General features: G+C 41.8%; 1 protein-coding gene across 1 annotated transcript; it reads right to left on the reverse strand.

The window, feature by feature from the left end:
• Window positions 1-620: 620 nt before the first annotated feature.
• Window positions 621-23,924, reverse strand: POFUT3 (protein O-fucosyltransferase 3). The gene is made up of 5 exons (XM_089675223.1): window positions 23,761-23,924; window positions 14,496-14,675; window positions 6,100-6,382; window positions 2,978-3,813; window positions 621-1,375 (listed from the first exon to the last, which is right to left on the reverse strand). The coding sequence occupies exons 2-5, from the start codon at window positions 14,571-14,573 to the stop codon at window positions 1,151-1,153; spliced, it is 1,422 nt and encodes a 473-aa protein (XP_089531349.1). The 5' UTR covers window positions 14,574-14,675; window positions 23,761-23,924; the 3' UTR covers window positions 621-1,150.
• Window positions 23,925-24,033: the final 109 nt, after the last annotated feature.

Consider the following 24,033-nt stretch of genomic DNA (forward strand, 5'->3'; position numbering starts at 1 on the left):
TTCATATGGGTACAATGTTGCATGACCGCGCAATTGTCAATCAAAGTGTGGCAGTGCTGAAAGCTGAAAATTGGCCTGGTAAGGAAGGGGGTATAAGTGCCTGGTAGGCAAGTGGTTAAACGATGGGTTTGCTCTTGATGGTTGAGTGGAGGGGGAGTGCAAGAAAGGTATGTGTTGATCATGTGGATGGGAAAAAAAAATGAACCTGCTGTGATGACCTTTAAGAGCTAAGCACAAGTTTTTTTCAAATCAAACTCCATGTTGATATGTAACTAAAATGACATATTAAAGCTCTATCTTCCTGATCTCTATATTGAAATCATATGATCTTATAATGTAGCCTACTATAACACAACAGGCAAGGTTGGAAAAACCAAAGAAAAGAAAACTAGGCTGATTTACTAAATGGGTTGCGAGATTTCACACAATTATCCAATCACGTGAAAAGCAAATTACTGTTTACTTATTTAATCTGCACATGATTGGAAAATTGAAGCAAACAGCAAGGTCAACAAAACCTGGCACTCAATTAGTCGAGGACTGCCGCAAAGACTCTTTCATTTAATTCTTATTCCTGCATTACATATTAGTATTACAGTAACAGGATGAGCGACTGAACATTGATTTAATTAGTATAATGTTTATTCATTTTGCATGTTTATATTTGACCCTCTAAAGCTGGAAAATTAAAAAATGTGAACTAAGTGCATGATATCAAAGTACAACTCCAGGCAATTACCTTAAATACAAAGAATAACCCCCCCCCCCCCCACACACACACACACACAACATTTGTTTGTTTTTTTATTCTGTCCAGACATTCTTCTGATACAGGCAGTCCTGCAAAATAGGCCTCACTTTACTTCGCTGCAGTGCATAAATACAACTTGCTCACCAACACACCCCAGGCTGATGATAATTAATTACAACCACCACAATCATGAGCTTACCACTTAGCAAGCTCCCAGCGTTAGACTGACTGCACTGTGCAATGCGCTAATGTAAAGTCCTATATGCTTATATAGGGAATTATACAAAGCTAATATACAGAAAGATTCAGGTAAATGTATACTAAATGTATTTAAACATACATTTAACATTATTTTGAAGAATATGTAACTGGAGTTTTGGCATCTGCCTAGTCCTCAGTTTAATGTTTGAAAACAAGGTTCCAAAAGTCCTGAGTGGTAAAATTTTTGTTTCTGTCAACCAGCAGTCTGAGTGCCTGAGCTTCTTTTTTTGACTGTTCAAAGCTGGGCTTCCACATGTCTCTCATACTAGACTTTGATGCACGTTCTTGCACAAATGTAAAGGATTCAGGAGCAGGACATGTTAAGTGAGTCATCTCTGCTTTCCACTGCTTTTCTTTTAGACCCTGTAAAAATAAAAAATAGATGTCCATTTAATATATTCACAGGTAGAAGACATATGGACCACAAATCACTACAGTTGCTTTTACTTATGTACCAGCATAACATAATAGATTTGGTGTAAAACCTTTGGGACATTTTGTACACTCTTTACCAGGACATTACAGACAATTTTTCTATAAGTCTCCTCTTCACATAAGAATATGGGGGCTCTAATCCTTCCCCACTCTGTTCTCTAGTGACATTCTAAAATAGAGGTGTTTGATCTTACTCGCATATAAACAGTGGCAGAACTACCAGGGCCGCAAAGGTTACACTTGTGACCGGGCCCTGGCATTCCACCACCATTGGAGGAGCTCAAGATGGCAGGAAGGGGGGCCACTTCAGAACATGCGAGACCATAATAAAGGGCCCCTGCAACAGGAGTAAGGGGCCCCAGGATCAATGGGAAGGACTCTGGCCAGGGGTCAGGGGGGCCTTTTATAGTTTCTTGCACTGGGACCCTGAAGGTTCTAGTTATGTCTCTGCATATAAACTACCCTTTCTATCCATTTTAAATCTGAACATTTCTGCAGCTGTCTGAATAGCCATGCCTTTTTGTCACTATTACAGATAACCTGCTTTCCCTCTTGTTCTAGACAAAGTATTTACACTCTGTTGAGGGGGCACACAACTTCAAGTTCATCACTTTCCAATAGCTGAGGTCTAGGCTTTCCTAGAGATTTGAACAAAGACATTTTTATGCCATATTTTGAACTTTAGAATTAGAACCAAATCATTCACCATATTACCAGACAATAGTAAGCTTTCCAAAAAGCTTAGATCTTTTTAATGTCACAAACTCAGCTTATTCTTCTATTTCAGAAACATAAGGCTCTAAAACTATTCACCCTTTTCTAGAGCACCCTATGGTGAGGATTCAATTGCCTGGAGGACATCTTCCAGGCACATGTCTTCAAGATGACCTTACCGGTAACAGCAGAAACATAAGACAAAGCCTACAGAAAATATTAGGCTGAGACAGCAGATACCAATTCCTAATTAGTAATCACAAAAATGCTGACCTAACACTAGGGGCAGGGAATCAGGAGAAGATACCAAACACAAGCATAGTCAAAAAGTAGTGGATTAGAGAAATCAAATAGCTTGAGCAACCTTTACTTAGGCACATGGTCAGTACACTAGGCCATAATTAAAGGAAGCTCTTGATTTACTTGATTGTAATGTTGCATTAGATGACCAATTAGGGAGACTACAATTACATTCTTTGGCAGCTAATATATTTTCTCAGCTATTGATATATTCTGAGCATTCTGTAAAAACAGATTGTTTTGGGGTTGAGTTTTCAGGTTAATATATTTTAAAGGTTCTTTATTTAACACACCAGGATTAATAAATAGTTTAAGTCAACAGAATGTTTGAAAACTGTCTGTAACCATGAACAGTTCATTATGATTTCATGTACAGGTTAAAAAACAATAAAGCAACACGTTCACTTGTTTAGATGAAATAACATGTCTGTTGGTTTTAAAATATTTCTAAAATGTAAGTCTGATTCAAATTTGTCACTAGCAATCATTTTTTTATATTATGGTATTCACACATACCTTTTCTGTCAGCCTTATGTTATCCCAAACTCTTGTACACACCATGCATTCAAATGCATCAATATAATTGTCTTGTGTTACATCTTGTACACCCCATTTTCTTTCTTTGATAGCAGTGACCAAGTGCATGTTGCTAATATGACCTTTTAGTTTCCAATCTAAAAATTCCATGTACAAACTGTCATTTTTGTCCATCTGTTTTATATACCTTGCCAATTCTCTTGGATGTGAAAATCTAGTCACTATGATTGCACTTTTATTACTAGGAAGCCAGTCCTCGACATTTGGGGCACCATAATATATGGGTACAGATCCTAGCTTAAGGGGCCTCCATAACTTCTCTGTTATGTAATCCTCACAAACTGCATTTTCAAATGCCAGAATAAATTTATACTGAGCAAGGATGTGATAGAACTGTGCGTGATCCATAAACGATGGGTTGTTCACCTCTGGAGGTAGATCTTGATTATGTAAGCATTCCCCATAGGAATCCACAGGAATGTATTTCATTAGTTCTTGAATGTAAGTGTCACGATCTGATGGTGGGTCACAATCTGACTGTACATATACTACTGCAGCAAGTTTCTTCCTTAGGGCATTCTTTTTTCCCACGGCCACAAAGTAATCAAGTGATGTTAGTATTTGTAGACCTTCCAAATACTGGCTTGTCAAAGGCAAGTGGGAATGTCGGCTAAATGTCGCCGTGTGGTTAAAAAGGGTAATGGTTGGTGGATGGAAGAGTTTGTAGTTGTTTTTTGGGGACTCTTCATGAAATAAAGCCCATTCATGATACCGTTTACGTGGAATTGGTAAGCTGTCTATATTGAGGTCTGTGCCTAAGAAGAAAACAAAAAATATTACTGAATGATAGGCTTATGGTACCTACACTTAAACATAGTTACTTTGCCCTCCATCAGCATCCCTCAAAGCATGGCATGCGTACAGACACACTGCAATTAAAATTAGGTTAACATTAACCAACAAGCCTGCTCTACTTGCAGCACTTGGTTAGCCACAGCTCAAAATATACAAGTGCAAAAACGTCCCAGGGCACTTATGGAAAATGAGATTGCCTTAATAACTGAAACATCATGACCATATACAACTGTCACCAAAAAAGTCCCAGGGCACTTATGGAAAATGAAATTACCTTAACAATGGAAATATCATGGCCATATACAACTGTCACCAAAAAAGTCCCAGAGCACTTATAAAAAAATAAATTAGCCTAATAATTGAAGCATCATGTCCGTAAAGCACAACATTTCAGGTTTCAAACCTGAAGATGGGCAAGCTAAGTCTAAAACTGCAAATATATAGGCAGAGATCAGGGGGGAAAAAACAAATTATTGCTTGTTAAACATCTTGGTGTACAAGACTTCATCCAACTAAACAACACAATGAGTGCAGTAGAACTTTTCTATGATGGGCTACATAGTCACACAACTACTTGTTGTAAATGGATGAAAAGGGTGTAGCATGCCAAAATGTGTTTGCTTATTTTGGAGAGAAAGAGGGGAATTTAAAAACTAATAACAGAAAAGTATTTTACACCAGTGGGTTTCAAACTATGGCCCACAGGCCGCATACAACTCACTACAAGATTGTATCAGGCCTGCAGCTGATGTGAGTGGGCTCCACTTCTCCTCCTCCCAACAGCACAGTCTTTGTTGCTCCCGTGAACAGCGCCCTTGACTGCCTTCCTTTAGCAGTCTCAACCACAGGTGTACTATCGCAGTGAGCAGCAGCTGGTGATGTCACCACTTCATCTCTCCACATAATCCAATCAGAGAACACCTTGTATTCATTAAAAAGAAATCCAAGGCTTTCTCTGAATGGCAGCAATGCTGAGCAAGCACCCCTTTGTGATTACTATGCAGAAGGGCAGCAGTTCAGCACTGGACCCAGCAAATGATATCACTGTAGTAGTGATGACTGCTACAGTTATTGAAGCTTACCCAGGGTTCGTCAGGTAACTATGCTATAAAGAAATCATACCTGAACTTCTATTTTAACCACCTTTTCCCTCTTTATTTTCACCTTCCTTATACAGACTAAGCTGTCCAGCAAAGTGGCATATACAGTTTTGTGACAAACCGTTTTCTACTGGAATGGGTGATTACAATGATAAGCGTGTATTCATTTATGTAAAACCTTTATTCTACAGGGGGAAAAAAATTATGTTGTAACTGCTTATTGCTAGCTTGAGTTCAGCTTTAATTTGTTAAGTTAAAGCAGATCTTCACCCAAAAGGGGAAGTTCCGCGTTAAGGACTACTCCCTTGCTCCCCGTTAATGATTGACACCTTTGGGGGGTGGGTACCCGAATTTGACAGGTACCCGCTCCCACTTCCGGTCCAATCGCTTGGCGGCCGGAAACGGAAGTTGTCCTCCCTCCCTCCCTGTAGACTTTTGGGACACGTGACATGACCCAGAATACTGCAGGACCATTCATGAAGCGCAGCGCTACTCGTGCATGCGCAGTGGGTACCCGGCTGTGAAGCCGCAAGCTGTCACAGCCGCGTGATGGCTGTGAAAATGGCCGGTGAAATGGGCTGCGGGTGACACACCGCGGGACCGAGGGAAAGGTAAGTGGCTGTTTTTTAAAAGTCAGCAGCTACAGTTTTTGTAGCTGGTGACTTTTATTTTTTGACAGGGTGAGTGGAACTCCGCTTTAAGTTCATCTAAATCTGTTCGTGCATTTTATACTGCCCTGAAGATACCCTAAGACAGGAAGTGTGTTACTGGATGGATCACCTGGTGAAAATAGAAAAAAGCCTAAATGTAGAAAATGAATGCAGCCACCACATTTAAGAGTTATAGATGCAATATATTACATTTTTTGACCAAACTAAAATATGGGGGAACATTCTATCTTACTTCTGAATAACTAGTTATTTAGCTCAAGAACAAACTGGATGTTTGCTTCAAATTTACCCACGAAAAACTTTTATAAAGAATGAAATCTACATTTTTACAGTCTGTAATACTTGTTAATGTGTTACATGACACATCTCAACAATTCTTAAAGAAAAATTATAAAAACCAAAATATAGTGGTCTTAAATTTCATTTTTAACAATATAAGCAAATAACATTATCACAGCGAAGAAAAAAAACATACCATAAAACAGGACAGCTTTTGTCATAGGATGATGCAAGTATGTTCTGTTTATAGTGAAAAAACATGAATTGTCTCCACATCGTCCCAGCCTTCCACTCTCACCAGTCAATGGAGACCACCAAAGCATGATGGGATATTTGTCCAATCCATTGTCAAACCTTTTGTGGAAGAGATTTGCTTGTAATCCAGTCAACAATGAATGAGATTGTTTCTGGTGTTGTAAATCCTGTAAAGAAACACCTTTTTTCTTCTGTTTTTCAAATCTGCCTAGTTCAACCACCACCTTCGGGGAAAAAATAATGTTAGATAACAATTTGAAACATTATGCCCGAGTTTTATTTAAAACTTAAAAAATAGCTTTTATATTTGAAAATGCAGAAGAAAATACATGCTACCAAAGTAAATGTGTGAATAGCAGCTATTTGAATTACATTTCCCGTAGTACGGGTTGCATTCGTTTATTCTTACTACCAGCAGTAGCTCTGACTAGCCTTAACCTCCTTGGCGGTCTGATTATTTCAGATTTTTTGTGCTGAAAGTGGTACCATTATTTTGCATGGAAATATGTAGTTTTTTTATTGTAGGCTGTAATATTTAGGAATAACTCACTGAAATCTGTCCGAACAAGAGTCTATTAAACATCCCGGGTATGATAAAATTTGAAACACAAAATCATAAATTATAATTTAATAAATAATCATAAAAAATAATAATATAATAATAATATTTTTTGTGCTGAAAGTGGTACCATTATTTTGCATGGAAATATGTAGTTTTTTTATTGTAGGCTGTAATATTTAGGAATAACTCACTGAAATCTGTCCGAACAAGAGTCTATTAAACATCCCGGGTATGATAAAATTTGAAACACAAAATCATAAATTATAATTTAATAAATAATCATAAAAAATAATAATATAATAATAATATTTTTTGTGCTGAAAGTGGTACCATTATTTTGCATGGAAATATGTAGTTTTTTTATTGTAGGCTGTAATATTTAGGAATAACTCACTGAAATCTGTCCGAACAAGAGTCTAGTAAACATCCCGGGTATGATAAAATTTGAAACACAAAATCATAAATTATAATTTAATAAATAATCATAAAAAATAATAATATAATAATACATTTAATTCAATAATATAATCAAACCAAAAACACTGAAATTTGAAATATAGCGCCAAGTTCGCACATCACTGAGCAAAGTCGCAAAATTGTTTTCAGTGTCTGATGTCGAATTTCTCCACTAATCATTATCACTCAATTCTGCAAGTGGTTCTGATTTACTATCGCTGTTCTCTAGCTTTTGACCTAAAGGGACGCTTTTTGGACGCCATGGACTTTTCTAAGTTTCCAGGCAGAAAGAACAGTCAAAATGCAGACAGGGGACAGGACAAAGCACTAGGGACAAAATGTATGTGAAATGGTTTGAAACAGCAATGTTTTACTATGTAAAATTCATTTTGAAAAAAATGACATTTAAAAAATTTTAAAATTTCCCACCGCCGGCGGCGCCCGTACGTCCCGACGTCACAGGGACCGGAACACAGGAGCCGGATTCCGGCATCAGCCGGAGGAGGACACTGCAGGGGACACATCGCGGGAGCGAAGGACAAGGTAAGCTCTGCAGGGACTCCCTATGCAGCGCCGCATGGTAAGCCCGAGTGTAGCTCGGGGTTACCGCTTGTGGTACAGAAACTTTACCCCGAGCTACACTCGGGAATACCGCTAGGGAGGTTAAGGTAGTAAATGCTCACTTGGTGCTGCGCTCCCACACTTATACTTATATAAATAATTAAATCAAAAATGAGGTTTCAATTACACCCCTAGTGAATCCTCCTGTGTGTAATTATCCCAAACTCAATTCTTCATATTATTATACAATCTTATGCAGTGATGTTTGATAAACCGTATGAAATAAAATTAAAATGTGCAAAACGCATAAAAACACAATACATAAACCTAGTTGTGTCCCTAAACAGGGTGAAATCACAAACATGTATTAAACCACACGTGATAAAACACTTGGCATAAATAAATGCCCAAAGGTGCAGTGGAAATAGACTGACAAATGGCTTTATTGTGCCTATAAAACAAACAATAGGACGGCCAGGATAAATGGAACCTGCTATAAGACAATCTACAAGGACTATAACAAATCCTTCAACATAAATGTGCGACCACCTCTCAAGAAGTGCCCACATGTACCAAAGTATAAATTGCCGTGCTCTCGTCCCTAAACTTGGGACTATACTGCTATATAAATAGCAGGAAGAAAAAAAATAAAAATAAAAATAAAAAAAATAAAATAAAAATAATTAAATAAAATATTGAGTGAATCCACAAATGAAAATCCAGTGACACACTATGATAAACACATAACTTAAATTTATAACAAAGTCCACAAAAACACATGCCACCAATTATTAATAAACAATAAACCGTCCATGTGTGTAATCTTCAATGTGGTTGGATATATAGAAACCTCCAGCGATCAATATAAATCTGGCAGGTGAAAAAAGTGTAATCCTTCACCAGTAAGATTGCCCCCTCACCTTCAAGAAGCGACCACACAGGGTCAAACTGCTTTTTTGCTATTAAGCACAGCCAACCTCTCAATCCTCCACGTCAGATTCGGTATCACAAACAGTGGTGGTATCTCCATACAGAACTTACAGGTATCACCTCTCCAGATATCCGGATAGTTTTCATATGATCTATTTGTACCTCAGCTTCCTCATCGATGTTTATAAAACAAGAAGAAGAATCCTTCCATCGTGTGATATTGTTTCATTTATTGATATAAAAGAATACTATAAATGCTCACTCACATGTGTTATGAGAAAAAAATGCTCACAGATCCTCATAGGAACTCCTGGGTGTACTCCTATGGGTGTATCAAAATGGCCCTTCCGCTGGAAGTGATGTCACCATGTCTCCGTCTCTCGTCCGGAATAAGGAACCTGATGAAGTCACGCGATTAGTGACGCAACTAGTCGGACGAGAGACTGAGATGTGGTGACATCATTTCTGGCGGAAGGGCCATCTTGATACACCAAGGGGTTAAAAAATCAAATTTCGCATAAATTTAGACCAAAATGTATTCTGCTACATGTCTTTGCCAAAAAAATCCCAATATGTGTAAATTAATTGGTTTACGTGAACGTTCTAGAGTTTACAAATGGCAGTATATACTGTATACTGGGGGGGTTATTATTTTATATTTTTACTAGTAATGGCAGTGATCAGCGACTTATAGCGGGACTATGGGACTACAGCGGGCATTCTGAGACTGACTTGGGAACTGACTTGGTGTCACTGACATCCCCAGTGACACCAATACAGGGATCAGTGCTAATAAAAAGCACTGACATTGTACTATTGGCACTGGGATAGAAGGTGTTAATATGTGGGGCGATCAAAGGGTTAACTGTGTGCTGTTTTACTGTGGGCTGTGTGTGTGCTTTCAACTGTACAGGGGAAAGAACTGTATTGTGTACATAGAGCTCTCTCCCTCCATCAGTAATGCTTCGCGATCACCGGGTGTCGGCGAGTAATCACCGGCCGGGACCTGGTGATTGACAGCCGAAGCCGTGAATAGAAGCGCCTCCTACCCGAAAATGCAAAATCACATATATATATACGTGATTTTGCACACCCCTGCAGCCCTGTAGCAGTATAGCTGTTATAGGGCAGCGGGAAAGTGGTTAAATAGTACTACTGAAATAAGTTTCATCTAATGAAGAGTATTTAACACAATACAAGGCATTCTAAACAACAGGATCCATTCACAGAATGGATTGATATTTTATAAAAAGAATACAAGACTTTTTGTGAGTGGATGAGAGGAGAGAAAGGGGAGCGTGAGCAACACGATCCTTCAATATACTGTATACAGGCTGGAACTGTCAGTAGCAGCTCCAGAAGAAAACATCTTTTGTGATAACAGCATCAATGTCATTTGTAGCAATAACCATTCTGACCCAATATACTTTTTATTAGAGGTAGCTTATTTCAATGGTACGGTTTAAAAAAAAAAAAAAAATTCTCTCTTGGAGTCAATTTTTTTTATTTGCTAATTTTTTTTTCCACAAAAGTGACGTTACCCCATAAAGCGGTTGTAAAGTCTAAAATTGTTTTTTCTTTTAAATTATAAAGATGTTATATTTATCTGCTCTGTGAAGCCCTGAACCTCCTCTTCTGGGTTTCACCTTCTGCCCTCTTTGCTCTTCTTTGTATGCCACCATAGGAATCTACTTCCTGTGGTGGCACATGTGTGATCTTGCTCTCACACTGGGATGTGTGTGTCCATTGACACACACAGCTTAGCGAGGCTCGGGCCCACCGACCATTCTCTGCTCACAGAATTTCACTGACAGCAGCAGGAGCCAAATGCCTCTGTCCTGTGAATGCAGGAGGAGAGAGTTGCTAGAGATGAGCACAGCACTGGATGGAGTGAGGATGGAGTAATGCAGGGAATACATTAAGGTAAACAATGTCTAGCTTTTATAATCACTTTAAGTATACACTACTGTGTAAAAATTTTAGGTTGGTGTGAAAAATGCTGTAAATTTAGAATGCTTTTAGAAGTAGAAGTGTTAATAGTTTATTTTTATAAATTAAAGAATATGTAAACCCAACATTTCATATTCCATCCTGATATGTTCCTGCTGTATCATATGCTTGTATGAAAAGGTATCTTGTTCTCTTGGATTGCTTCCTTTGTGTGAAATCCCTGGTCTTCCTGTCAGTCCCTCTGCTTTCCTATTAAAAACTGGCAGGAGAAATGTGTGCTTTCCTCCAATGATCAGACTGTGCTGACACGCCCCCACCTCCTGCACAGCCATTCACTGGGACGTTCAGTGGTCTGCTGTTTCTCCCCCTCCAGCTCTTATGCAGCTGAGAACAGAGAATGTAATCATGTCTAAAAAGGGGGAAAAAGTGTATATATATATATATATATATATATATATATATATACTCACAAATGTTTTGCCTTTGTTTTCTATTTTAAACTGAATGGGTTGTTTTACAAGGTGAGGGCTTACAATCATGTTAACAAAATGGAAAGTAAACGAAAATAAGAGAAATCTAAATCAAATCAAAATCAATATTTGGTGTGACCCCCTTTGGCTTCAAAAGAGCATCAATTCTTCTAGGTACACACAGTTCTTGTGCACACAGTTTTTGAAGGAACTCAGCACATAGGTCATTCCGAACATCTTGAAGAACTAACAACAGATCTTCATGTCTCTTCATGTAATCCGAGACAAACTTGATGATGTTGAGATCAGGGCTCTGTGGGGGCCAAACCATACCTTACAGGACTCATTGTTCTTCTTTACACTGAAGATAGTTCTTAATGACATTGGCTGTATGTTTGGGGTCATTGTCCTGCTGCAGAATACATTTGGGGCCAATCACACGCCTGATGGTATGGCATGATGGAGAAGTATCTGCCTGTATTTCTCATCATTGAGGACACCATTGATCCTGACCGAATCTCCAACTCCATTTGCAGAAATGCTGTCCCAAAGTTGCAAGGAACCTCCACCATGCTTCACTGTTGCCTGCAGACACTCATTATTGTATTGCTCTCCAGCCCTTCAGCAAACAAACTGTCTTCTGCTACAGTCAAATATTTCACATTTTCCTCATCAGTCCAAAGAAGTTGCTGCCATTTTTCTGCATCCCAGTTCCTCTGTTTTTGTGCCAAGTTGAGTCATTAGTCTTGTTTCCACATTGGAGGTATGGCTTCTTGGCCTTAATTCGTCCATGAAGACCACTTCTGGCCAGACTTCTCTGGACAGTAGATGGATGTACCTGAGTCCCACTGGTTTCCACCAGTTCTGTGCTGATGGCACTGCAGAACAAATTCTAATGTAGAAGAGAAGTAAGCATGATGTGTCTTTCATCTGCGGCATTAAGTTTCCTTGGCAGACTATTGTGTCTATGGTCTTCAAAGTTGCCCGTTTCTTTGTGCTTCTTAAAAAGAGCTTGAACAGCACATCTTGAAACCCCAGTCTGATTTGAAATCTTTGCCTGGGAGAGACCTTGCTGATGCAGTATAACTACCTCGTGTGTTGTTGCTGGGCTCAGTCTTGCCATGGTGTATGACCTGAGACACGAAATTGTCTTCCACAACATCACCTTAATAGCAGAGTTTGGCTCTTCCTCAGCCAGTTTTAAGCCTCCTACACAGCTATTTATGTTTCAGTTAATGGCTGTATTTTAGCCTACATACAGTATGAAATTGATGATTTTTAGCACCTGCTTGGTAAAATTGGTTACTCATACACCTGACTCAAATTTGATTTAGATTTTTCTTATCACTGCTCATTTTGCATTTTGTAATTTGTAAAAATTAAAAAACAATTAAAATATTTATTTTTGAAAGCATTCTTACTTTACAGCATTTCTCCACACCTGTCTAAAACCTTTGCACAGAACTGTACAACCCAGGCTGGGTGTAATTTACAGCCGCTAAGGAGTGGTGACTGCATTTGTATAGCACATGTGTTTAGGTGGTATACTTGTTCCATGTCAGTAAATGACTGAAGCCAAATAATGAGCATGACAGCCAGACAACTTTTCCAGAATAAGACAACAGGGATGTGAGCCTACATACTTTTCATTGTATGACAACAACACATTAAGTCATGGAGGCATGTGTTCATTAAAAAAAACATTAAGGACTTATGCACAAGTGCATATTCCTTTTACAGAATAATCACGCTGTGTATTGTGGTGCCCAGGAGCCCTTGTTGCTGTATACAGCTGCCCATTGACATGAATGAGTGTAGGCAGCTGTATGCAGATACGTGCAGCTAGCTGCTTAACTATTTGCCAATGGTGCTATAGCCGAAAGATGGCTACAGGGCAGCTGTCCAGTTCTGGGAGGGCGTCCATGAACATCCTCCCAGAACGCGCCCCCAGCACACACACCTAGCGCTGTCAGTGATCTAATCACATGACAAGGTAAAAGGCCAATCACAGCGGCCTTTTACCACGTGATCAGCTGCGTCCAATGACACAGCAGATCACAAAGTAAACACAGTTGCCAGTTATCAGCAGCACTTTCCTCACACTGTTACAGCGTGAGGAAAGTACTGCCGATAACCGGTAAATGTGACAGAGGATATCAGCACTGATAATCAGGACCCAGGACCACCCAGCAATCTCACCCATCAGTGCCCAGCAGTGTCACACAGTAGTGCCATCCATCAGTGCTCAGCAGTGCCGCCCGCCGCCCGTCAGTGCCCAGCAGTGCTTCTGGTCAGTGCAGCCCGTCAGTGCTCATCAGTGCCGACTATCAGTGCCCATCATTGCTGCATATCAGTCCCGCCTCATCAGTGCAGCCTATCAGTACCCATTAGTGATACCTATCAGTGCCGCCTCATCAGTGCACATCAGTGCTGCCCATCAGTACAGCCTTATCAAAACGCATCAGTAAAGGAGAAAAATTACCTGTTTGCAAAATTTTATAATAGAAACAAAGAAAACCTTTTTTTTTCTAATTTTTTGCTTTGTTTTGTTTATAGTGTAAAAAATAAAAACCCAGTGGCAATTAAATACCACCAAAAGAAAACTCTATTTGTGTGAAAAAAATGATAACATTTTTAAATGGGTACAGTGTTGCATGACTGCACAATTGTCATTCAAAGTGCAACAGCACTAAAAGCTGAAAATTGGCCTGGGCAGGAAGGGGGTAAAAGTGCCCAGTAGGCAAGTGGTTAAAGTGGCTCCAAGCTCTGTGTGCAGGACCTCACATCTATACATACACATGCGCTACTGTACACATTACCCATAGCCACCCATAAACATGAATGAGTGTAAGCAGATCTATGCAGCACCAGGGGCACCAATATACACAGTGTGTTTAGGCTGCATTCTGAAATGTGACTGGGCCCTAAGTGTGTTTTTAAAAGCAACCAGTGTAAGTACTTAAATTTGACATGGCATCAGCTTCTTGTAACCCAGTGTACAGCAGAGTTCAGACTGGGAAAGGAGAAGTAGCACAAAAAGTCAGTTAGCTGTACTGAACTGCTCATGTCTTAATAAGGAGCGAGAAGAGAGCAGATTGACAAGCTCATTAGCCTTCTGCTCCTTCTTAATTGTCTAATCACAGGCAGAGAAGTGCAGCAGAAAAAGTTCTCAACCATGCTGTTATGTCTGGCAGGGCTGTGTAAATCTTAGAAATGCATGGAAATAAAATACAAATGCTTTGGCAAGTAAATCAGCTCCTTAATATGTATTTCACCTGTGTATTTAGCGGATTGCCTAGAGATCAGCTTTATGAATATTTAACTTCCAGCCAGAGAACTTCCACATCATAAAGGCCAATGTGAAACCTGATTGTGCAGTGCAGAACCCCATATTTTTTACCATCTTACCTGAAATGTAACTAGTAGGAAAAAGAAGGCTACAATCAGACATGTGATCCAAAACTTTGTGCCCCAGATTCTAATCATTTTTTTACTTTGATCGCCATCAGTGAACACCCTTCAAAGAAATGCTTGTGCCAAAACACGGTTATCGAAACCATATATCTCATCTTTTTGCAGCGTAAAAATCTATTAAAAAAAGAACAAAAACATTGTAAGGGATGTACCAACCCAGGAAACAGTTTTTTTACTTTCCAGTTTAAATATAACAGATCTGCGCACAATGCCTGAAATGCTTCACTGATACAGAAAAGCATGCAGTTATTGCCTCTTATTGCCCCTTTCATAGGCCTGAATCATATTTGATAAAGTGGTAAAATAAGCCAGACAGAACCCAAAGTGGAATTGCACTGCATTTGAGCACCACAAACCAAAAATACTATTTAATTCTGTAGCACTAGCCCTTTAGGAGTTGCTAGAAGATTTTGGTCCCCCTATAGTCCTGCACAGCCATGCATTACCCATTTTCACTAAAACTCCAGAGTCATATTGTTTTTGTTGTATTGTTTGGAGGAATTGGACTGGGATAGGGTTAGGGGTGTACAGGATGCCCAAGGGAACTGATGAACTGAGGACAACTTCCTAGAACTATTCACAAGTCTTCACTTCCACACAGTCTTTGATGGCGAGCTAGCCAGCCTCAATGTACCACCCCAGATCCTGGATGAACTTCTCCTGCTCACTCAGCAATCTGGAGGTATCCCTAAACAGATGATCCGGTTCCGGTCACTTTAAGAGATGAACAGTCACTGGTAGATGGCAAATCTGGTTTCCCACCAGAGTGCACCTTCCCCTATCCACTCATGGGGTGCAGCGGTACTCACGCAGATCCTCTCCTGTACTGCTGGTGGGTTGGTGGCTGCTTCCAGGCCTTTTAGCTGGGCCGCTCCTTCCCTGCCATACAGGTGGTCCTCGCTCTGGGGGCTAGTGAGCTCTGAGCTTTCCTCCTTCCCAGCTCCAGGCCTGCAGGTAGGCTGCATCCCACTGGATCTCCTTGCAGCATCCTTCCTTCAGCCTCACATCATCCTTTCTATCTTCCACCTGAACTCTCTCTCCTGCAACTAAGCAGGCTCCAACACTTTTAAGGGTGTCCAGCCCCTTGCCAATCTCTTGTTGGGGATTGGCTAAGATCCCTCAATAGGGCCACCAGCCACTCCTCAGATCCACTCGCTGCCTCCAGGGCATTCCTCCAAAAGCCCAAGAGCATGGGTTCCTGATAAACCAGTCAAAATTTACCTAATGGGCAGCCCTGTTAACACCCTCCTGTCCAACAACCTTTGATTTCCATAATGGCCTAGTGATTAGCACTTCTGCCTTGCAGAACTAGGGTCATTGATTTGAATCCAAACCAGACACTTCCTATATGTGTTTCTTCCAGGTACTCAGATTTCTTCCTTCTCGCAGATATGCTGGTAGGTAAATTGGCCTGTGCAGGGCTTTTTTTCACAGAGAATAGGTGCAGGTACTACCCCTTCTGAGTCACCCCTTGTCTCTGCCCCCTATCAATCTCCAAGCACTGCCCTTTGGTTCCACAACTACCCATTTCCCATTTAGGAAATAAAGAACCAAGTATAATTTTGTTTTGCTAAGTAATTACTATGTAATTTGTTATGATCCCCTGCAGCCAAAAATAGACCCCTTCCAGCAACAATAGATGCCTCCAGCAACAGTAACCCCCAGAAACAAAATACCTCCCAGTAACACTAGAACCACCCCAGAAACAAGGGAACCCAACCAGAAACAATGTATCTCCCAGCAGCCATCAACAATAGACCTCTCCCTCAATAGTAGATACCTTCCAGCAACAATTGACCCCCCTAGCAACCACCAGAAACAATGTATCTCCGAGTAGCCATTAACAAAAGAATAGACCTCCCTCTCAATAGTAGATACCTCTCAACAACAATTGACCCCCAGCAACAAAAGACCCCCACCAGGAACAATAGACCCCCACAAAAATATTTCCTTCTCCCAGCAACAGTAGATTCCCCAGCATTAATAGACCCTCCAGGACACCCCTGCATCCCTTGCCATTAAATACATTCAGTGCTGGAACTACTTTCCCCTATGTTCCTGCTGAAAAAAAGCCCTGTGCCTGTGTATATATGTATATAAAGTAGAGACCTTAGACTGTAAGCTCTTTCAGAGCAGGGACTGGTGTGAACGTACAGTATGTAAAGAGTAGTGTAAATTGTTGGCACTATATAAATACCTGTAATAAACTAAAAAATGTAAGGACCTGAGTGGTAATTATTGGCCACACATACCTTTGTTTGGCTAGAGATGAGTCTGGAGGATGCCCAAGCTAATCTCTATTTACAATAAACTTTTCCAACTTCCCCAAACTTTGCAGTACCCAATAGTGGATGTTGCTCACTTTTATAGCATAAGGTTTTTAACCTTTCCAGTTCATTTCGCATTAAATTAAATATATATCCATAAAAGCCTTTTTATTGCTGAAAGTGTCAGATTTAAAGTGTTACTAAACCCAGGACGCTGCATTCACTACATCTGGTCTCCCACGGTACACAGAATATGGAAATGCAAATATTTTAGTTATTATAAACTGCTAAATACCTTTTCTCATCAGCAGTTAGACCAGTTTTGTGACTTCTATCAGTGTCCAGCAGAGCACTGGTTAAAGCTTGTAGGGGGAGTTTTAATTCTGCTCTAGGTGGAAGCAGGACCCCTGACCCTCTGTCTGTACAATGCTGATTGGCCCTATGCTGATCACATGCACTCTCCCAAGAAAAAAACCTCTCTAGCAATACACACCAAACTGAGCATGGGCAGAGTGACTCCACACGATATGTCTTATCAGGAGATAAGAAGGGGACACTGGAAAAAGGGATGGATCAAACAGCGTTTATACACAATGCAGAGGATTAACCCCTTAGGTTCCACAGTTCGTACAATAAGCATGCTTTACTGCATACACAGACTGATTTAACAGTTGAGGGTTTAGTAACACTTTAAGCTGGAAACGCCTGATAAGTGAAGAAAAGTAGGAAAAGCAATCCACCTATATGTAAATTGTAATTTTGTTGGAGGAGATTGATGTAGGCAGGGCTTTTTTTCAGCGAGAACGCATCCAGCACAGAATGATAAACCAGGAAAAATTCACTTCATGGGCGGCCCTGTTAACACCCTCCTGTCCAACAACCTTTGATTTCCACAATGGCCTAGCGATTAACACTTCTGCCTTGCAGAACTAGGGTCATTGATTTGAATCCCAACCCAGACACTTCCTATATGTATGTACTGGCAAAGGGGGCTGGGTTGTGCTGGACGGTCTGTTGATGTCGATTGCTGGGGATCTAATGCAGCTAGGGGTTGTAGTGTTGCTGGAGGGGTCTATAATTGCTCTGGGTTTCTTATGTTGTTGGAGGGATCTACTGCTTGGGGGAGGGCCTATTGTTGGTGGCTGCTGGGGGGATCTGTTGATGCTGGGGCAGATCTATTGCTCCTGGGGTGGGTCAATTATCATGAATCAATTCCATACAAATGACTTCACACCACAAAGTGATACTTGGCTCTGTATTCTCTAAAAGGAGCAGTAATAGGAGGTGAATAGGGGACAGAGACAAGGGACAGTGTTCAGAGCATGGCCATCTTAATGCGCTGCCCAGGGGCCCCAGGTGCATTTGGGCCCCATAATAATCTTGCATTGCATCATACTTGCTATTTGTCTCAGATTTGCTGGGACAGGCACGCTTTTTCCTACACTGTCCCAGGATGGCCATGTCCTGGCCAGCATCCCAGAATCTGCACTGTGCCCTCCTGATCCCCCCCTGTACTATGACCTCCTGTCTCTTGTATTGTGCCCTTCTGCATCCCCCCTGTACTGTGCCCTTTGTGTTGATTAGTCTTTGATTTATGGAATTTTGTCTTATTGCTTAAATTCAATTTTTATTGAAAGTACTATTAAATATATGTTTTTTATTATTATTATTATTATTATTATTATTATACAGGATTTATTTAGCGCCAACAGTTTGCTCAGCACTTTACAAAATGAAGGCAGACATAACAGTCATAATACAATTTGGTACAGGAGGAAACAGAGGGCCGGTCATCTAAATTCAAACTCATGTAGACTCCACCTCCGCAACATCTCCAAAATACATCCGTTCCTAACCCCGGAAACTACTAAGCAACTCATTCACTCCCTTATTATATCACGCCTTGACTACTGTAACTCCCTCCTTACCAGCTTACCTCACCGCAGGCTATCCCTGCTTCATTCTATCCTGAATACTGCGGCCAGACTCATCCACCTTACTAACCGTTCTGTATCCGCCACGCCCCTCTGCCAATCCCTCCACTGGCTTCCGATTGCCCAACGGATAAAATTCAAAATGCTAACATTGACGTACAAAGCTGTTCATAACACTGCCCCAAACTACATCACCGATCTGATATCCAAATACCACCCAAAACATACTTTCTGCTCCTCACAGGACCTCCTACTCTCTAATTCCCTGGTCTCCTCCTCCCATGCTCGTCTCCAGGACTTCTCCAGGGCTTCCCCCATCCTCTGGAACTCCCTACCCCAATCCATCAGACTATCACCTACTCTCCTCACCTTTAGGCGCACCCTGAAAACCCATCTCTTCAGGGAAGCCTACCCCGCCCTCAGATAATTGCCGATCTCCTCCACTCCTCCTACTATTCCATCCCCCACAGCTATTTCCTCCTGTACCACTATCCCCTCCCTCCTAGATTGTAAGCTCCAAGGAGCAGGGCCCTCGAACCCCTCGTGTATTGAAGTGTATTGTTACTGTACTGTCTCGTGTACTGTCTCCGATTTTGTAATGTACAGCGCTGAGCAAACTGTTGGCGCTATATAAATACTGTATAATAATAATCTAAATCAACTATTTCTACTTTAATTCTTGAGAGTAGGTGCATAAACTGAGGAAGGCTGGTAGGGTTCCCCATGCATTACTTTGCCCAGGGACCCATGATGCTATTAAGATGGCCCTGGTTCAGAGGTAGGTCAGGGCAGAGACAAGAAGTGACTCGGGGGAGACAGGAGTACTTGCACCTATTCTCTGAGGAAAAACATTTTACAGGATTCATACAGCGCCAACAATTTGTGGAGCGTTTTACAAAATGAAGGTAGACATTACAGTTGCAATACAATTTGGTACAAGAGGAAACAAACAGAGGGCCTTGTTAGTTAGAGGTTACAATCTAAGAGGATGGGTTGAGTGATAAATAAGATAACAGCTGTGGGGGATGAGCTGATGAGGAGGTAAAAAGAAGTTTACTAGTTAGAAGCAGGATAGGCTTCTTTAACTCTTCACACCGAGCATACGCAAATATGCGGCCTCTCGGAGGCTGGACCGAGTGTATTTGTGTACCGTTTGTAAACAAACATGTGCTGAGAGTGCGTGCCCGGCACGCTCCCAGCACATGTATCGTTGTCCCATTTTCCGATCATGTGACTGCCATGACAGCCAATCATGGCGGTCACATGACCCTAAACCCTGCCCGGCCTCCCGGCATCAGAAACGCCTTAACCAGTTGCCGACCGCAGCTAGCCGAATGACGGCTACACTGCAGCCGGCCAGTTCTGGGAGGGCGACATATGACGTCCTCCCAGAACACGCTCTCCTGCACGCCCCCGGGGGTGCGCACCCGGCGATCTCCATGATTGTTGTGTCCTATGAACACAGATGATCACGTGATGTGGTAAAAGGCCAATCACATCAGCCTTTTACCACGTGGTCAGCCGTGTCCAATGACATGCTGATCACAGGGAAATGCAATTGCCGGTTCTCGGCTGCACTTTCCTCATGCTGTCAGATCTGAGGAAAGTACTGCCGAGAACCGGCAGTTGTTAGAGCAGGGATCAGCACCGATCATCAGGGCACTGATGATCAGTGCCTTGATGATCGGTACCCAGCAGTGCCACCCACCAGTTCCGCCCACCTGTGCCCAGCAGTGCAGCCAGTCAGTGCCCATTAGTGCAGCCCAGCAGCGCTGCCAGTCAGTGCCACCAGTCAGCGCCCAGCGGCTGTGCCAGTCAGTGCCCAGCAGTTGCGCCAGTCAATGCCTAACAGTGCCGCCAGTCAATACCTAGCAGTGCCGCCAGTCAGTGCCCAGCAGTGATGACAGTCAGTGCCACCTATCAGTGCTGTCTATCAGTACCCATCATCAGTACCACCTATCCGTTCCACCTCATTAGTGCTGCCTATCAGTGCCGCCTATCAGTGCTGCCTATCAGTGCCCATCAGTGCTGCCTCATCAACACACATCAGTGAAGGAGAAAAATAACCTGTTTGCAAAATTTTATAATAGAAACAAAGAAAGTTTTTTTTTTTTGACTTTTTTTGTTTATAGCGCAAAAAGTAAAACACCCAGCGACGAGTAATACCACCAAAAGAAAGCTTTATTTGTGAGAAAAAAATTATAAAAATTTCATATGGGTACAATCTTGCATGACCGCGCAATTGCCAAATCATAGTGTGACAGCGCTGAAAGCTGAAAATTGGCCTGGTAAAGAAGGGGGTATAAGTGCCTGGTAGGCAACTGGTTAAAGGGCCGTGAGGTGCTGGCGCGAAGGGGTTAACCACTTGCCCTCCAAAGGATTTACCCCTCTTCCTGACCAGGCCAATTTTTGTGACACGGCGCTGCGTTACTTTAACTGACAATTGTGCAGTCATGCAACACTGTACATAAATTAAATTTATGTCCTTTATTCCCACAAATAGAGCTTTCTTTTGATGGTAGTTGATCACCTGTGCGTTTTAATTTTTTTGCGCTATAAACAAAAAAAGACCGAAATTTGGAAAAAAAACGCAATATTTTGGAGTTTTTGCTATTAAACATGTCCAGTAAAAAAATTTTAAAAACCTAATTTCTTCATAACTTTAGGCCAGAATGTATTCTGCTACACATCTAAAGTAAATCTCAATACGTGTACATTAATCGGTTTACGTAAAAGTTAAAGCGTCTACAAATTGCGGTATATACTGAATTAATTTTTTTTACTAGTAATGGTGGAGATCGGTGACTAATTGCGGACTGCGGCGGGCATTCTGGGGGGAACTGGCTAACTGCCACTGACATCCCCAATGACACTAATACAGTGATCAGTGCTAATAAAATGCACTGACACTGTACTAATGGCACTTGGCAGGAAGGGGTTAACATCTGGGGCGATCTGTGTGTGTTTTACATAGTGTGCTGTGTGTGTTTTACTGTGTAGGCAAGCTGCTTTGTATTGCTCTGTGCTCTGTGCAGAGCAATGCAAAGCAGCCTGTTCATGCTGACAGGGGAGAGATCTGTGTTGTTTACATACAGACCTCTTCCCTGTCAGCTCTGCCGACAGTCACCAAGTCCTGGCAGAGAATCGGTGGCAGGGACCCGGTGATTGACATGCTGAGGCGCCAATAGCTGTGCAGGTAGGGAGTTTGCGCATGCCCCCTACCCGGAAATACAAAATCATGTATATATGCGTGATTTCGCACATCCCTGCTGCTCTGTAGCAGTGCTTGTGCTATAAGGTGGTTGGGAAGCAGTTTAAGAGAAGGGTTTTTGTTCATTACATTGGACAGGGAATCCTCCGTCTCCCAGACAGCTGTTAATCAGGTATTTCATAAATTACTCATCACATTGCGTTTACAAAATCAAATACAATCACCCAAGACCTTCTGCTCTCTAGTTCCAGTGTCCTCCAGGACTTCACCCAAGCTTCTCCTATCCTATGGAACTCCCTAACCCAATCTTTACCAACTACCTCCTAATTTGTGGGTGTTCAAACTATGGCCCTCCAGCTGTCGAAGTACTACAAGTCCCATCATGCCTCTGCCTCTGGGAGTCTTGCCTGTGGCTGTCAGAGTCTTGCAAGGCCTCATGGGACTTGCAGTTCCTCAACACCTGGAGACCCCCGAATTAGGAGATGGTCGGTAAAGATTGAGGTATGAATCCAAAGAACAGAGGTATACTGCTCAGGCAAACAATCCAGATCAATCCACAACAGGTGCAGGCTCTGGCTCGCCACCACACACGATTCAATAGGAAGAAGGGTCAGCCGCACACACCGGAGGATAGATGAATATAGTGTGTATTTATTGATCCATAGGACACACAAAACACCAGGACATGAATACAGGACCTGTTAGCGCGTTTCACACGATCTCGTGCATAATTATAATCATTAGTTATGATTAAGCATGAGATCGTGTGAAACGCATTAACAGGTCCTGTATTCATGTCCTGGTGTTTTGTGTGTCCTATGGATCAATAAATACACACTATATTCATCTATCCTCCGGTGTGTGCGGCTGACCCTTCTTCCTATTGAATCGTGTGTGGTGGCGAGCCAGAGCCTGCACCTGTTGTGGATTGATCTGGATTGTTTGCCTGAGCGGTATACCTTTTTGTTCTTTGGATTCATGCCTCAATCTTTACCGACCATCTCCTAATTCGGGGGTCTCCAGGTGTTGAGGAACTGCAAGTCCCATGAGGCCTTGCAAGACTCTGACAGCCACAAGCAAGACTCCCAGAGGCAGAGGCATGATGGGACTTGTAGTACTGCTGTCCCTTCTTCCTAAAGATTGAGGTAGGGAGTTCCATAGGATAGGAGAAGCTCAGGTGAAGTCCTGGAGGTCAGCATGGGAGGAGGTGACACGGGAACTAGAGAGCAGAAGGTCTTGGGTGATTGTATTTGATTTTGTAAACCCAATGTGATGAGTCATTTATGAAATACCTGATTAAGAGCTGTCTGGGAGACGGAGGATTGAACAAATAGATGATTGTGGCCAGAGCAGCAGGTTAGTACTCTATCCAATGAAGATCACAGCTTTGGACATCAGGATGGGAAGGCTCTAATTGTACATTCACTGCCTGAAATCAGCAGACATGGATTTCTACTTTCCATAGCGTGAAGACTACAAACACAGCATGCAAGACAGAAAGCAGCCTGTCAATCAGAATGGGGTCATTATGCAGAAATTGAACAGTCTAGAAGCTTTTACTATACATAATAACAATGAGTATATTTCTTCAAATGCAACGCTGAAGTGTCATTGATTTTACACCAAGGTATACATTAAGGACACACATAATCCTACAAAACATCCTGTAAACATAAAAGAAAATGAGCAAGCGGTGCCCCCACACCTCTTTAATAGCTAACAGGAAACACAAGAAGAGAAAAAACAACACAGTGATGGAGTGATAATCTCAGACATGCCTCCCTTACCAACCAGGCTTTCCCCGCAGTGTTTACATTCCCTATGGTTCAGAACACAAGTCAGCTTGTTAGAAACTGGGACTGGATTCTGTCTGTCCTGGGCGAGGGACTAATAAGGCTGCTGTTAGCACAGCTCCAGTCATTCACAATGGATCCAGCTCATGTCTTGTCTCATGAAAGCAGCTGGAGGTGGGGAGGCCGACACACAAGAAATCCTGGCCTAGATTCCCTGCCGCTGCCTGTCTTAGCTTAGGAATACAATGAAAAGCGCCCTTCTTCCAG

The sequence above is a fragment of the Staurois parvus genome, unplaced genomic scaffold (assembly GCF_062004578.1).
Source record: "Staurois parvus isolate SC_StPar_1 unplaced genomic scaffold, SC_StPar_1.0 ptg000013l, whole genome shotgun sequence".
NCBI lineage: Eukaryota > Metazoa > Chordata > Amphibia > Anura > Ranidae > Staurois > Staurois parvus.